Raw genomic sequence first — 15,616 nt, 5'->3', positions numbered from 1 at the left:
ACCTACTGTGGCCGATGGTACCTACTGTTGCTGTCTTCATTTCACACATCCATAGTTACATCATCAGATTACCATAACATCCTATGCGCTTTATTTCTCCTTGTAGGTACTACCATGTTAATGTTACTCTCTCGAACTTGAAAATTTGGAGCAATGTCAGCACCTTTAAGGTTTTCATGTTCTGAGACCTTAACATATTTATTGAGGAAAGTTTTATGTTCAAGTCCTCGAGTTGTTCGATTCATCTAAAATTTTACGTAGCTAGCTTCCACACAGCAGTGGTTTCACTCGCTTTCCTTGGGAACTAGTTTGCTTATCGTATAAAAAGTGGCCTATATATCCCTCTTCGATTACCTATTGGGCTATCTACAACTGAAAATTTGAACAAACAAACTCTAATATTAGTAGGTGTACCTACCTACAGATTAATAACTAGTAAGAGCAGTCAGAGTAGTAGAAGTAGTCTGATTGTAAGTATGTAAGTACCTAAAAATTAAAAAGTTCGTTTGTCCCTAGATAGAAGACTATTTATTTTGAATGCATTGTGAGAAACTCTCGCTGAGCTAGTTCTAAAACTTGAACCATTTATTGTTAGTATGCCAAAAAAGTTTGTTTATATAAGCGAGAATTTAGTAGAGCAAGGATTGGTTAATTTATTTTATAAAAGTATTGCGTCCGTCGTAAAGTGACGGCGTGAGCAAGTGAAACTTATGTCGTAACAGCATAGTAGCTGTTCGATCATTGTAATCATAGTCGAGACAGACTCGCTCTGTACATACAACTTCTCTGTTTAAATCTGTTGCAAACATATTGCGCAGTCACATAGAGAAAACATTTACAAAATAATGCATTTAAATATAAAAATATAAATAAATATGTAATAAAATATATAAATATTATAAAACATATAACTAAATAAAATAATAGTGGTGTTACAATAGTGTTTTGGAAAACTCAAGCAAGGTAAGTCAGTCAGTGTTGATTGTTTATGTGTTGAGTATATATAAATTGACAGCAGTGCGAAGACTAATATACGCGACGTTTACGAGTTATTAAACTGTCTTTAAGTTTGCTAAAACGGGGAGCGAGAGTAAAGCAAGAAAGTTAATAGCTGACAAGTGGAGTGGTGCAGTTAATTTCGTAGTTTAGCTAAAATTAAAGAACAATTAGGTACAAAACAGTCAACGATTGTCAGTAACATTAGGTCATAGGTGTTATCAATGCGAGTTAAACCAAATATTGAGTGAAGCAAGTACAACTAAGTAACAACATTCGATAGACAGAGAAAGCAAAAGATATAGACTTATCTTTGTATGCAATATGGTATACCTAATATATTATAATATCTATCAGAATTGATAGGAACACGTGTCGGTGGGTATTTCCTTGTAGTAGGTATGAACAATAGGTATTTAGAACATTTTAAAACATAGGTTACTTAGATCGGTCGGCAGCTCTAGCGTTAAGAATTTTATGATATTGCTTACAGTTGATTATTTTAAATTATTATTGGTTGTTATACATGTTCTCCGAGCCTTTTTTCCCAACTACGTTGGGGTCGGCTTCTGGTCTAACAGGATGTAGCTGAGTACCAGCGCTTTACAAGGAGCGACTGCCCTATCTGACCTCCTCAACCCAGTTGCCCGGGCAACCCAATACCCCTTGGTTAGACTGGTGTCAGACTTACTGGCTTCTGACTACCCGTAACGTCTGACAAGGATATCCAATGACAGCCGGGTCCTACAGTTTAACGTGCCATCCGAAACACAGTCATTGGGGTTTGTTACATACACCACTCTAAAGTTCTTATGGCATCTACCGACCTACCTAGGTAGGAGTGACCCCTCAACTTATTAACCTAAAATTATTGCATGAAAGTTAATAGATAAGTAGGTGTAGGTAGGTACCCATCTAGGTATATTGCCTTCATGTTCAATTTAATTAATCCAGTTACACTATTATTCGAACGTGCTCGGTTCACATGATTCACGCACTAGATAATCTAATTGGTGCCATAGTAATATAAGAATTAGGGCCAAGCAAGATATTCTGAAGTGACAAACTTAATTAACGACATTTCATCCCCACGTTCATATTTTTTTCTTTTCAGATGAGTAATTCAAAACTGAGAAATTGGACCAATAATAATAAATTGCTGGTATTATTTATGCTGGCCACTCTATGCCTTTTTGTGTCCACTGTTGCATTAGCGACTATGACTAAAGACTCTTGCGGACAAGTTCTTGAACTTCAAGGCAGCAACTTAACTAAAAAAGAAGAGAAAAATCAAACAATAGCGGTAGGTTATCTACATAATATGATCATATGTTAAACACGGTCTTGTGTGTTGGTATTTGACACACTAGGTCCCTACAACCCTACCCTACACGGTTTATTTGAGACAGCGGTTTCAACCGCGTAAAGAGCTCTTCCCGTACCTACCAGAATAAAAAAATGGTTAGGTACCTAACCTACTATCATCTACCGAGCCTTTTTCCCAACTATGTTGGGGTCGGCTTCCAGTCTAACCAGATTCAGCTGAGTAGGTACCAGTGCTTTACAAGAAGCGACTGCCTATCTGACCTCCTCAACCCAGTTACCTGGGCAACCCGATGCCCCTTCTTTAGACTGGCGTCAGACTTACTGGCTTCTGACTACCCGTAACGACTGCCAAGGATGTTCAATGACAGCCGGGACCTACAGTTTAACGTGCCATCCAAAACACAGTCAATGGTATCTAAGATATACTTAGAAAGTAGGTACATACAAACTCAGAAAAGTTGCAACCCGCGCCCTCATACTTGAGAGGTTGGTCCTTTACCCACTAGGCCACCATGACGTCTACGGTTAGGTACCTACTATAATGCATTTTTTTTTTCAGGATAAAAATTATTATCGACTTCCGAGGTCCATCGTTCCAAAAAATTATAAACTTATGCTTCATCCTAACATATCAAGTAAAACTTTTAACGGCTCGGTAATGATTAAAATAACTGCAACGCAACCAGCAAAAACAATAACACTCCATACGAATAATCTTACCATTCATGCAGTCACCTTGAAAAATGCCAATGGCGACGTTCCAATAACATCCACTAAAATGACGCTGGACAAAAGAGAACTACTGATTATAAGCCTAGAATATGAAGTTTCCGGGGAAAATTCGCTTTTCATACTATTCTCTGGAAGACTGGATAAAAAAATTGTTGGATTTTATGCTAGTCATTTGAAAAATGGCGGGTGAGTAAAGAGCTACTTTTATCACAACTGTCTTGAAACAAACCCATGTATAAAGGAATTAACTTCATAACATAAATAATTTAACATGATAATAATTATTGTAAATTTTTTTATCTGAATATCTATTAAAAAAGTTGTCATGACAGGCACTTCACGATAACATTTCTGAACTGAAGAACTATTGACTTTGTGTCATCCATCTGTCAATGTGGTTCGTAAAAAATCAGCTGTGGGTGTGCTAACCAAAATAAATACGATATTAAAGTGTTAATTCCACGATTAATGTTATGTTATCGCGGATTATTGACTAGACGGCTAAAGTGCGTTGACCTCATGCCGCTTCGACGCCGCAGCCGTAGACAAATATTCAGGTGTACGACTGTTATAAATGAACAAAACCGGGTTGAAGTTGGCACAAATACTATGACTATGGAAGAAGAAATGCATTTGAACCTGGACGTGTCTGCACGGCTCCCTCCGCACATCAGACCTGACAACTATAAGCTACAGTTACGTCCTTGCATGGACGAGGGTGAATTTCAGGGGGACGTTGAAATCAGTGTTATTGTCAAGTGCCCACATAATTTCATAAACCTTCATTCTAATTTCCTAAATATAACTGAGGTGAAGGTTTACAAAAACGGCGATGAGGTTGCTGTCTCAAAGTTTGTGGAGATCAAACATATAGAACAACTATTCATCTATTTTGAAACTGAACTGAGTCCGGGATACTACAAGATCTGTATTAAATTCAATGGTGATCTAACCAGAAATATTGTGGGATTATATTCCTCACGTTTGTTTGATAATAGGTAAAATATTCATTATGGATGTATCTGCCTTTATATCTATATATGATTTAAGTTCAACTGTTTATATTTGTAGAATTGTTTTTTAACATGATGATGAATTTATAATAAACGTTCCATTACATTATTACAGAACCATGGTGGCGAGTAAGTTCCAACCGACTTATGCCCGTCAAGCCTTTCCATGCTTTGACGAGCCTGCTTTTAAGGCTACATATGATATTACTTTATGGAAGCCACCGTCTTACATTGCTCTTTCCAACATGAACGTAAGTATGGAATTGTAATGGAATACTCCAGACCTAAGTTTAGTTTATAAAATTCAATATAAATTTAATTTTTATAGAGTACATGTGTAATATTAATTTCCAGGAAATAGGATCAGTATTTGATAAAGATTCTAACATGGATAAGGTTACATTCGCTACAAGTGTTCCGATGTCCACATACTTAGCCTGCTTTGTGATTTGTGACTTTGATCACAAACAGGATGAAATTAACTCTGGTGACATTGGAAGTAACTTCACCCTTCGCTCATTTGCTCAAAGACAAGAACTGTACAAGATTGATTTTGCTCAAGATATCGGAAAGAGGGCTACTGAGTTCTATATCAGATATTATGAAGTACCATTCCCTCTGCCTAAATTAGGTATACATAGTATATTTTTCATTTTGAATTGATTATTTATTTGAAAGATGATTATAAACAGTAAAAAGTGTCCAACTAAAATATGTAACTTCTTTCAGATATGATTGCAATTCCTGATTATGTATCAGGAGCCACAGAACATTGGGGTCTGATTACGTACAGGGAGACATCCTTCCTTGTAGACCCAGCTAAGGCATCGGCTACAAACAAAATAAATGTTGCCAATACAATAACACATGAGCTTGCTCATATGTGGTTTGGAAACTTAGGTAACATTAACTAAATAATATTTAAGAAAGAGATAATTATATATATTGGAAATTATGCCAATCAATGTTAAGTTATAATTTTTATGTGCATTTTTCAGTGACCATGAAATGGTGGGATGATGTTTGGCTCAATGAAGGTTTTGCTTCATACATGCAAGTTAAAGCCTTAGATGTTATTGAACCTTCTTGGAAAGTGGTATGTTGTCTTGCAATATATACTTGAGATCTAATCATGCAAATATGATCTTATTCCTGAATGAGTTAAATTTTTAACTATTAATTTTTCAGTTGGATCACTTCCTAACTAAGACATTACACCCAGTTTTGGCAATTGATGCAAAACTATCAAGCCATCCGATAGTACAAACTGTACAGACTCCTGATGAAATCACTGCCATATTTGACTCAATCTCTTATAATAAGGTAAATAGTATTTTGTTTAATGGCTTAGGACACACTCAGAGACATTTAATGGTTACTTTAGCCATACCTTAGTGCAGAATTTTTATGAGAATCTGTCACTAAGGAGAGATTTAAGTAATCATTAAATGTCTCTGAGTGCGGGGGTAGGGCATTTATTTTGAAATATTGTAGTTTAGATGTAGACAGTGGTGTAATATTTTATGGTAAAGTCATTGTTATAACCCATTGTTTTGAGCGAACATCCTTTAAGTATTTTATATATTTATGTGACAGTTTCAACACTTGTAACTGATTTATTAAAAATAAATGTGTATTTTTTTTTTTGGTACAGGGAGCTTCAATATTAAGAATGCTGGAAGGTTTCATTGGCCCTGAGAACTTCCGTTTGGGGGTCTCGGATTACCTAAAAAAGTATAAGTATGGCAACACCGTCACTCAAGATCTACTGTCGTCATTAGAACCTTACTTTAAGACAACCTATCCTGATTTGAATCTCTCGTAAGTATTTTTCACGCTTCCCTTTTAATATAGAATGTTAACATTGACAGATTGACGCATCTCTCACTGGACTTTCTCTCTTGAAGAAAATGGTCATTTTCATAATTGAACTTATAAAATCAAAATACACTATGGAGTGTAAAGTATTTAATGCTGTTTATACTTTACTACTGCATATCAACGTTTCAGGTACATAATGGATACCTGGACAAGACAAATGGGCTACCCAGTCCTGGAAGTGAAAACGGGCGACATGCCCAACACATACTTTGTGACGCAGTCGCGGTTCCTTATCGACCCTGATGCTACGTATCCCAATGATTCCAAATTCAAGTGAGTACCTATAGTGTCCTATGTAAAGTACTTACTCTTAATTTAAATATTGTTATCAGCCAGTGGCCAGTAGGCTTATAATCCTGACCTCCATGTTTGAAAATTGGAGATAATTCTTTACTGACCATGCAGGTTGAATGTCTAGTAGACCTTCTTATGTAGTAGCAATAGTTTACTCAAACTCGCTGATAAAAATTGCACGGCGACAACAGAAAATAAACTTTATAAATATTATTAAAATAGATTTGATTCTTAGGTACAATAAAATTCATTAGTCCGCTTCAAATTGACTTGAAACAATTTATATTTTATAGTTACCGCTGGTTCGTGCCAATAACATTCAAGACTAATAGTGGAACAAATAATGAAATTGTATGGTTGCCAGATAAGGCACAAAATGGTAAGAGATGCGTGAAAAATAATAATCAATACTTGATTAACGTTACTAATTTTTTTATTCTTATTATTTTATTGAAACTTCTTATATTGTTTTTAGTGAAATTGAGGGTAAATGATGGCGATCAGTGGGTAAAGTTAAATGTTGATCAAGTTGGCTACTACAGAGTAAATTATTCAATATCCATATGGCAAACCCTGATTGCAGCTATGAAGTCTAAGTCCAAAGAGGTTTGTATTATGAACGTTTAATTTAGCAATATCCGAAAAGAGATTTTAATGTGACTGCATAAAGATGAAATTACCTATTTAAGCACAGAAGGTATGTTTTGACTCGCTAACATAGCATGACATTTTGGGTCTTATATTCTAGAAAATAAGGTTTAATTTAAAGTACCTACTTGAAACAGAATTCTGGTGCTGCAGAATCTTTCAAATAAACTTGAATCCTCAGTCTTAACATTTTGCCGTTTGTTTTTGTTCAGTATTTTTATGGGCGATTATGTTGAAATGAATTGCACAAGGTAGGCGAGACTGAGCTCGTAAATACTTATAGCCTAGATATTATAACAGTTTTGGTCTCGCATGAATTGTGACCTTCTATCGTGATTGTAGTTCCTATTAAGTACCAAATACACCTAAAGTAACTTTAGTAAAGGTGGCCCAAAATCTACCTACACTCATCAAATAGTGATGAACATAGATAGGAATAAATAGATGAAGTATATTTGACGCTGAGTCTGTCAATTAAATCGTTAATAAATTATGGGTAAGTCACGGCAAAGTCATTGCATTATTGAACAAAGCTATGATTATTGGTTTTGCTATAATTTCATCAAACCCCTTCGGCCGTTTGCGCATGAGGAAGTAACAAGCATACCCACATGACATACACACTCTCAATAGCGTTCTAATTGTACATAGGTACATACAATCTTTATTTTGTCAATACCTATTTTTTACAAATAAATATTATATTCTATTCAAACATTCGCCTATATAATACTAGTGTGATATTCTCGCAGATAACCCCAGCAGACAGATCGAACCTCATGGACGATATATTCGCCCTAGCGGAGTCAAGACAAGTGCCATATAACCTAGCATTAAACCTTACGACGTACTTGCTGGTAGAAAATGATATCACGCCGTGGCGAACTGCCGCATCTGTCTTCAGAGACTTAGAAGATCGACTGTCTAACTCCTTGGCTTATGATAGTCTGATGGTAAGCATTAATTTATTATTTTCCTTTATTGCACACTAATCCTCTGTGTGAGAGGAAGCCTGCGCCCAGCAATGGGATGATAAAAAAGGCTGAAAAAAAATAATTTGTTCAGCCTTTTAATTTTACAGTCTACGAACAACGGCGAGCTTAACTCAGAATTGTTTTGTATTCAAATTGGAGATTATTGTATCTAAAATTAATTTTAAGATCTTTTTGAAAATGTTGTTTATAATGAATGTTTGTTTTTGACAGAAATACGTCCAGCGCATCATTCGTCCTATTTACGTGAAACAGAATTGGGAAGCTGAAAATCTACCTATTCTCGATAGGTAAGTACAGTTATTATAGAGTTAATATTAATAAATACCCACTTCCAAGCCCAAATACGTTTTCAAAGAAAACAGTTTCTGTATTTATTATATTTTCAAGTTTGTTGCAAATAGTGGTAGTAGGTAGTTGAAATATAGTAAATTGAGACTGTTTTAGAAGAATCACTTGTTTTTTTTTAAACGTTGCCAAATTATATTCCAGTTTACTACGTACCACGATCCTATCGATGGCCGCACACTATCAGTTGCCGGAAGCTGAGGCGACAGTGAAGAGCATGTTCCAACTGTGGTTGAACGGACACGGCGTAACTGAGAGCAAACCCATACAGCAGGACTTGAGAGAACTCGTATATTATTATGGTAATAGTCATGTATATAAAACTTAGTCTTCGAAAGAAGGCTTTTACAGTTTCTTAGGGTCTTATAAAAGAATGTGTTAATTTTAAGGTTCCGTGTCCGAAGGGTAAACGGACCATATTACATTACTAAGGCTTGGCTGTTCGTCTGTCCGTCTGGCAGTCACCGCGCCGTATCTCATGAAGTGTGATAGTTAGACAGTATAAATTTTTACAGATGATGCTTTGCCTTTATAAGAGCAAATAGAAAAAAAAATATTTGAAAACTAGAATAACATAAATATTTGGTCTCCTTTCCATCTAACCGTCTTATACCAATTTATGGGGTATTTGTATTTATATTGCTCAAAAGATGTATGGTACGTTTAACAGTAGTTTTCAAAGCAAAAAAAAAGTGTTAAATTAAGTGTTCTCGTTGTTCTACATAGGTATGAAGTCAGCCTCCATGACAGATTGGGACAAACTGTGGAAAATATACCAGAAAGAGGAAGATGTTCAGGAAAAGGTGAAACTGCGTAGGGCTCTGGCAGCGCCGCGGGACACCACTATATTACGCAAGTAAGTGGCTAGAAATGTAGTTTTCATTCAATGACATAAAAAGTACTGTCCATTTATTATGTTTTTTTTTTGGTAGATACTTAAATACGTTTTTGCCTACCTACATAACATATCAAAGTTTATAAAACAACTTCATAAAAACAATTTTTTCAGTACCTTTGATAGGACATCTAGAATTAAGGCTCCTTGTTGGTCTGACGTAAAACAGCTCAGAGGCAATAATTTTCAAATCCAATTCAGTGATTGAATATACATATTTCCGGGTTCGATTCCCGGTTCCCGGTCGACATTTGTGTGATGAGCATGCTTGTTGATCGTGGTCTGGGTGTTACAATATGTATTTATAAATATGTATATGTGTAGCTATATGTAGTTTATCAGTTGTGTTAGCACCCATAACACAAGTTAATTAATAACTTACCATGGGGCTAACCAACCGTGTGTGAAAAGGTGTCCCGACATTATTTATTTATTATATAGGCGAAATGACAGTTTTTTCTCGTAACATAAGAAAAAAAGAAATATTGTTTTTTTAAGTTCTCATTTACAGTTACAGTCTTTTTTATCCTCCCACCGGTGGGCACAGGCCTCCTCTCACACGGAGAAGAATTGAGCGTTAATCATCACGCTTGCTCAATGCGGGTTGGTAGTTTTCGAATTCTCAATTCGAAATTATTATTTTTTTCACAGATTCCTTCTCATGGCATGGGACGAGTCGAACATTCGTAGCCAGGACTACTTGAACGTTGTAACACAGATAAGCACGAATCCTTCGGGCACGGCCCTCGTGTGGGAAGACGTACGGTCCCGGTGGCCGCAGCTAGTAGAAAGATTCACGCTCAACAGCCGGTACTTGGGCAATGTTATCCCGGCTATAACTGAAACTTTTAATACGGAGCTTAAGCTTCAAGAGGTGAGTTTTTTTGCTTGTTTTGATTAGTCAAAATATTATGGAGAGTATCTACAAAATATAAAGAAAAGTCGGGTTAGTTACATTATGTATAGTGCAAGAACGGCCTTAACGACTAGTATAACATTATTGGGGAGATAGCTGAAGAAATCGAGACAGATATAAGATACTTTTTAGTCCCACATATACGGTGGTACGGGAAGTAGTTTCGTTGTTACTCAGTTGAAACTACGGATGAAAGGTAGTTACTATTGCAACAAGATAAGCTCAATGGCTTGACATGTCTAGAATGATGGAATGCAAAGTTTAGAACAAAATCTTAGCACTATAAAAAGCAATTCACCACTCAATTGCTAACAATATAAGGTTTAAAATTCATAATACAAATGAATTGTCTATTACAGATGGAAACATTCTTCGCTCAATACCCCGAAGCGGGCGCCGGGGAAGGAGCCCGCGCCCGCGCACTAGAGACCGTCCGCAACAACATACGGTGGAACCAATACCATCTCAACGACGTCGCCGCCTGGGTCAACGCTAACCAGAGAGCTTAACTTCTATATTTAAATAAGTACTTAACACCGCGGTACTGTGGTTCTAGATTGTTCTCGAATGTTCGCAGATCGTCTGATGTTAATTTATGATCCTAGTCAGGTATTCAATGGGTTCTGTCTGATACATCTTCCCACGGGAAAATTAAATTTTATAGGTTTTTAAGATTCAGAAAAATGTATTCACAACGACTGCTGTCAAATTAAAAAATTGTGCAATATGGAAAAGCAACTCCAAAGAAAAGATCTTTTAAAAGAAAATACGTTTTGATCACTATTTATAACGGAACCCATGGATAGATTTTTCTACGAACTAGCGTCAAGAATATGATCTCGATCGCATTCAACAGTCAAGATTTAATAAAAATAATCATAGTCGATAAAGTTAAGCATTTTTTTCATGATTGTGCCTCTTGGTGTCTATTATATTATTAGTATGAGAGTGATGGATGTCGTTTTATCGACATTTGACTGATGGTTGGATGACCGGCGCAAAGCGCTTGTGTGATTGAACATTGGGTATCATAGACATAGAAAATGGAGTACCTATGCGTAAAAGCAGCAATAAAATTTTGAAAAAATAAATAAAAATAAATGGGACATCTTTTGACAGCCAGTTTTTGTCATTCTAGAACTAGGTATGTTTTGGTCTTTTTTAAATCGTTGAAACGCTGGCTTTTAAGGTAGAGGTTGATGATTTTTAGATTATTTGTTGATGAATCGTTTCTAAAAAGAGAGGTAAATTCTTTTGCTCGCTGCATTTTCTATGTCTATGGATACAAAACGATTAAAGGGTGTGTTGGATTTGATCTATGCAGGTTTTAATCATAAGCGTTAATATACACAATTTTATAGATGTTTATATTTACTAACTTATTTATGACTAGAAACTTGAAATTTTTCGATCGACTTTATAGTAAGTACCAAAATTCCGACCTTAATATTGATAATCTTCCTACATTTATAAATGAGTACTTAAATGCATTTTAAAAATCTCACAAAAAATCAATAAAATAATCCATAAATACAAAAATTATAGTCCCGTTCGTAGAAACAATCGCAATCAGTAGCTCCTTTTATCCTTTATATACATTAAGTTTAATGATCCGATGTATTAGCATACCATAACATAACAATGAATAAATACACACTTACATATTCCAGACTTGTAATTCAATGTTCTACATAACAATCACAATATCTCTACAACATAATAAGAAATGGCCAAGGACCTTATTCCAGTAAGTCAGCCACCATCAATGACCATACTCATTATAATCCGATACCATAATGTTATGATATAGGTACCTAAGTACTTACAGAAATGTTATTCTACAATAACTTTGGCAAAACTAAATTCTGACTGTGTCTTTTTGGCTATGAAATAAAACTTCCGTAAGATCAAATTGTACGTAGTTTTTATTTCGTCTTTTACAAGCGTGAAAAATGACCCGATTTTTTAATACTTACCTACTACATAATATAGTTATTGAAGGGCGCATTAGTGACGTGCAAATGATGGCAGTACCTAGGTAATAATCTTTATCGACACTGCAACGATGTGACCTCAATTGTTAAGTAAATGTAATACATGCAAACATGTCCCTACATAATGTATGCATTATTTTGTTTACAAACATGTTTTTATTTTTATTTAAGCATATTTTTATATAATTCTTGGTAATGCATATATGTACCTACTTCTTCACTCTTTTTTGCCCAACACTGCGTAGTAGCTATATGCAGCACGCACGACCTGGAATAAAATCACAGCTTGAATTATGATAAATTAATTGTTAAGAGATGCGGGACCTATGTTGCATAGTCTTCTATGAAATACACTACTAAAACCTGTTTCACTCACAAACAGCTACCGACCGTGCGTTCAAGCGGTTTGTCGAGCTTTTATTTGCTGCTACCACACCGCAGCTTTGCACGGTTTCGAGTGATATTCGACTATGAGTAAAGCTATTATTTATTACCTTTATACTCGTGGTTTCTCACCTGTATAAACGAAGGCAGATCGATAAAGCTGAACGGCCCAGCGCGCAGATGTCGCTGGCTCATCATTCCAGCACTAAGCATTGATAGGTCCCGTCTGACACGAGGGCTCAAGCACCAGGACGCGGCTGCAAAAGGCCCTTCGCCCATTCCCATTGTACTCTGTTACAAAATAATGTACCTATTATTGACCAGAACATAGTGGTAGGACATACTTTGAACGTATAGGACCATGATGATAATCTGTTGCTAGGAAAAGGCCTGTTCTCAAACAGAAATATTGAATGTTTGATTTAAGGCTATGTTTCCGTTAGCAAATTACCTACTAAATATCCAATAGGCAGATCTGGCCTATTCAATACTAATCTACTAATTTCATTGCATGAGCATTTTCAATGCTGCATTGATGTCAACTTCGCGCACAAAATTTATTTCGCAGACGTTTAATGGCCTTACCTCGTGTAAAACTGCGTCACCGTAACGGCAAAATAAGAACAGCTGCGTTAAAGTACCGCACATGTACTGTATCAGTGACACGAGCTGCATTACGCCCATGTCCTCCTGAAATGGGAATTACCAAAACAATATCAAAACTTAAAGAAACGGGTTCCGTTTACAAGGTCTGCATATGGTTTTTACATTGTTTTTTTTTTTTTTAATGGGTATGCAGCTTATCGTTCAAACTCATGGTTGTGGAAGAAAATGACATTTTCATAACCTATTATGAGTAAGGGTTTTAGCTTGCCCGGTTAAGTGGGTTGAGGAGGAGGATAGGACAGTCGCTGTTTGTACAACATTGGTAAATAGCTGCATCCGGTTAGACTGGTAGCCGACCCCAACATAATTGGGAAAAAGGCTCGGGAGTTGAAACCTATTAGGTATGTGTAGTGGAAATACTTTTACTATTTACAGTTATGTACTCACACTTTTTAGTCTGACTGCAACCGAGCATAATGTCAAAGTAGCAACGAAGAAGTACACTCCTATGATGTTTTTCAGCAACATGTCCAATTCGGTAATTGAACTAAAAAAAAAATTCTAAGTTAAGTAGATACATATTACTAGATATCACTTCAAAAATTATTGTAACTACTGGTACCTACTTACTTGACTAGTAAAAGATTAATGTCATGACAACGTATAATCCTGAACCGAGCCCTCTCGTCCCTTCTCATTGACAAATTGCACTGCCTTCCTTTGCCTCCGATCCGGGAACTATAGTCCCGGAGCAAAGAAAACTGACCACATACGAATATCATGATGCCTGTGACTGTTAAGTCGAACGCCATATGGACACATACACAGTAAACAGCTGAAAAAACCTCGCACAAAACGGTGATAAGGTAGCCGAAAATACTAAAATCATCGAGTGGAGTCCACCCAGGAAATACGTGGGGATAACCCACACATTCCACGCCACGAATCTCGCAAATTATTCGTTCAGCAAACGGTGACAAAATAAAGAGAAAAGCGGTGAAGGAATAAATTCTAGTCAGAACAATTGATGTTCCACGAAATTTTTTCGTGTAAATACTAATATGATCAGAGAAATTGTCAGAATCTTCGCTGTCTGATTGGTACTCGACGTAGGATATAGAGCGATTGCTCAACTGTGTATTTTCCAATATTGTTATTTGGGTAAGAAGTTTTCGCCACTTTCGATGGTTTTTCCGCAGCGACAGTAGTTTGAGCATCCCCATGGCACAAAATGAGAGCACGCTGAAGCATTCAAACAGCCTGTCTGGGTCATCCTTGCCCATAAATAAAGCTATTATTTGTAAGACGCAGGCAATTATGAAACATGTTAATAGTACATGAGCAGTCCAGTGCACTTTGTATGTTGTGGTGTAAGAAGCTAGTCCGGAGTTGTAGAGTATCAAACGGTCAAGTAACGTGACCACAGAATCAATTTCACCATTACGTATTTTTTGCCGACCTAGACACCAAATAATGTTTTTTATCTGCAATAAAAAAGTACTCGGTTAAATATACCGACGAAGTCAATTATGTTTCTTTGGAGTAGTAAATTACAAACAGACCTTTGACAGCATTGTAGAGACTTTGAAACAAAGCCTGTTCTGGAGAATAAAAAATCAGAATGGCAATTTGTGGGTTTCTAGATTCTTATTGTTCGTGAAAATTACCTTATGGCGTGAGCTACTAATTACGTATTTGTTTACTTAATGTAGCAGTTAAAGTTCGAAAATACTTTGTTATAAAGAGACTGTTATTAGAGAAGAAATATATTTATATATGGTAGAAGTAAACTACCTAAGTTCTACACCGACTTTCAGAGGAGCTCATGTTTAGGTAGGTACCTACCTATGTAATTGCTGCATGGGTCGATCAAAAGTGAAGCTTTGCTTAGCGTGAACAGTTCGTACATGCTTATCCACGGAGTATATTTGGAGTTCAGTTCTTCTTCCCTGGCAGCTGTAAGGGACGGACGGTTGTAAGAAAGAAAGACTGACAAAAAGTCGTACCGAGCGACGGAGTTGGTAGGCCGATGATGAAGAACAACATCTAGAAGTCGGTTTCAAAAGGTTATTGCTTTATTTCTTGACGAATAAATATATGTATATATTTTCTTTTTAATTAAATGTTCACCAAAAATATATGTTGTTAAATATAAAAAAAGAATGAAGAAAATTATTACCTACATATTTACCGCAGCAAAAAACTTTACTTAACAAAGTTATTAAAGTCGTAGCCAATACCAAGTTATGGATATAATTTGTTATAATTAAAACTGGGCGTGGAAATAATTAAAACTTTACCGATAATTTCACTTTGATTATTTAGATTTCCTAGATAAATAGGTAAATCAAATAACTTCATTAAATATATGGGCAGCAGCTCATAAAGTAGATACATAGCAAAGAAATATAGGATCTATTTTGAGTCTCAGTGCATGGATGGTGCAGTTTTGCAAAAAACTAAACAGTAGATGATTTATTTGCGATTTATTAGTCCACCAGCCATGCAACCAGCGCACATGCACCGTGGCATTTCCACTAGCACTTATAACTAAGTAATGCATGTTAGTAGCAATGCACGCCCTTTCCATG

The 15,616-nt window shown here is 36.1% G+C and overlaps 3 protein-coding genes across 4 annotated transcripts; 1 reads left to right on the top strand and 2 right to left on the bottom strand.

Moving 5' to 3' along the window:
- The first annotated feature begins 787 nt into the window (after positions 1–787).
- On the top strand, positions 788–11,956 carry LOC110371610 (glutamyl aminopeptidase). Of its 2 annotated transcripts, XM_021327942.3 has the most exons (18): positions 788–963; positions 2,111–2,299; positions 2,882–3,240; positions 4,183–4,318; positions 4,422–4,698; positions 4,797–4,967; positions 5,066–5,163; positions 5,256–5,390; positions 5,722–5,888; positions 6,078–6,221; positions 6,536–6,621; positions 6,718–6,848; positions 7,643–7,843; positions 8,096–8,172; positions 8,375–8,532; positions 8,957–9,086; positions 9,777–9,999; positions 10,401–11,956. In XM_021327942.3, exons 2-18 carry the CDS (start codon positions 2,111–2,113, stop codon positions 10,548–10,550), a joined length of 2,832 nt encoding a protein of 943 aa, XP_021183617.3. In that variant the 5' UTR covers positions 788–963; the 3' UTR covers positions 10,551–11,956. The 2 variants fall into 2 exon arrangements, with proteins under 2 accessions (XP_021183617.3, XP_021183618.3); XM_021327943.3 differs by lacking the exons at positions 788–963; positions 2,111–2,299; positions 2,882–3,240 and adding an exon at positions 3,409–4,052.
- An 88-nt stretch (positions 11,957–12,044) lies between these two features.
- On the bottom strand, positions 12,045–13,609 carry LOC110371611 (uncharacterized). The gene is made up of 4 exons (XM_049840646.2): positions 13,473–13,609; positions 13,005–13,109; positions 12,552–12,710; positions 12,045–12,303 (listed from the first exon to the last, which is right to left on the bottom strand). Exons 1-4 carry the CDS (start codon positions 13,551–13,553, stop codon positions 12,253–12,255), a joined length of 396 nt encoding a protein of 131 aa, XP_049696603.2. The 5' UTR covers positions 13,554–13,609; the 3' UTR covers positions 12,045–12,252.
- An 8-nt stretch (positions 13,610–13,617) lies between these two features.
- LOC135117729 (uncharacterized) lies at positions 13,618–14,770 on the bottom strand. The gene has a single exon (XM_064037632.1). The coding sequence runs from the start codon at positions 14,306–14,308 to the stop codon at positions 13,652–13,654; it is 657 nt and encodes a 218-aa protein (XP_063893702.1). The 5' UTR covers positions 14,309–14,770; the 3' UTR covers positions 13,618–13,651.
- Between the last annotated feature and the right edge of the window lie 846 nt (positions 14,771–15,616).

Source organism: Helicoverpa armigera, chromosome 13, assembly GCF_030705265.1.
Source record: "Helicoverpa armigera isolate CAAS_96S chromosome 13, ASM3070526v1, whole genome shotgun sequence".
NCBI classification, from domain to species: Eukaryota; Metazoa; Arthropoda; class Insecta; order Lepidoptera; family Noctuidae; genus Helicoverpa; species Helicoverpa armigera.
Note: the sequence above shows the minus strand (reverse complement) of the source record. Positions and strands in the feature narration are given on the sequence as shown.

Bases quoted from the DNA above. Each gene is read 5' to 3' on its own strand.
- LOC110371611 (XM_049840646.2), bottom strand. From the start codon at position 13,553: ATGTTGCTGAAAAACATCATAGGAGTGTACTTCTTCGTTGCTACTTTG. The intron at 13,110-13,472 runs GTGAGTACATAA...TTCCCATTTCAG, and splicing joins TTGCAGTCAGACTAAAAAGT to GAGGACATGGGCGTAATGCA. The intron at 12,304-12,551 runs GTGAGAAACCAC...ATTTTATTCCAG, and splicing joins ATCTGCCTTCGTTTATACAG to GTCGTGCGTGCTGCATATAG.
- LOC110371610 (XM_021327942.3), top strand. From the start codon at position 2,111: ATGAGTAATTCAAAACTGAGAAATTGGACCAATAATAATAAATTGCTG. The intron at 2,300-2,881 runs GTAGGTTATCTA...TTTTTTTTTCAG, and splicing joins AGAAAAATCAAACAATAGCG to GATAAAAATTATTATCGACT. The intron at 8,533-8,956 runs GTAATAGTCATG...TGTTCTACATAG, and splicing joins AGAACTCGTATATTATTATG to GTATGAAGTCAGCCTCCATG.
- LOC135117729 (XM_064037632.1), bottom strand. From the start codon at position 14,308: ATGGGCAAGGATGACCCAGACAGGCTGTTTGAATGCTTCAGCGTGCTC.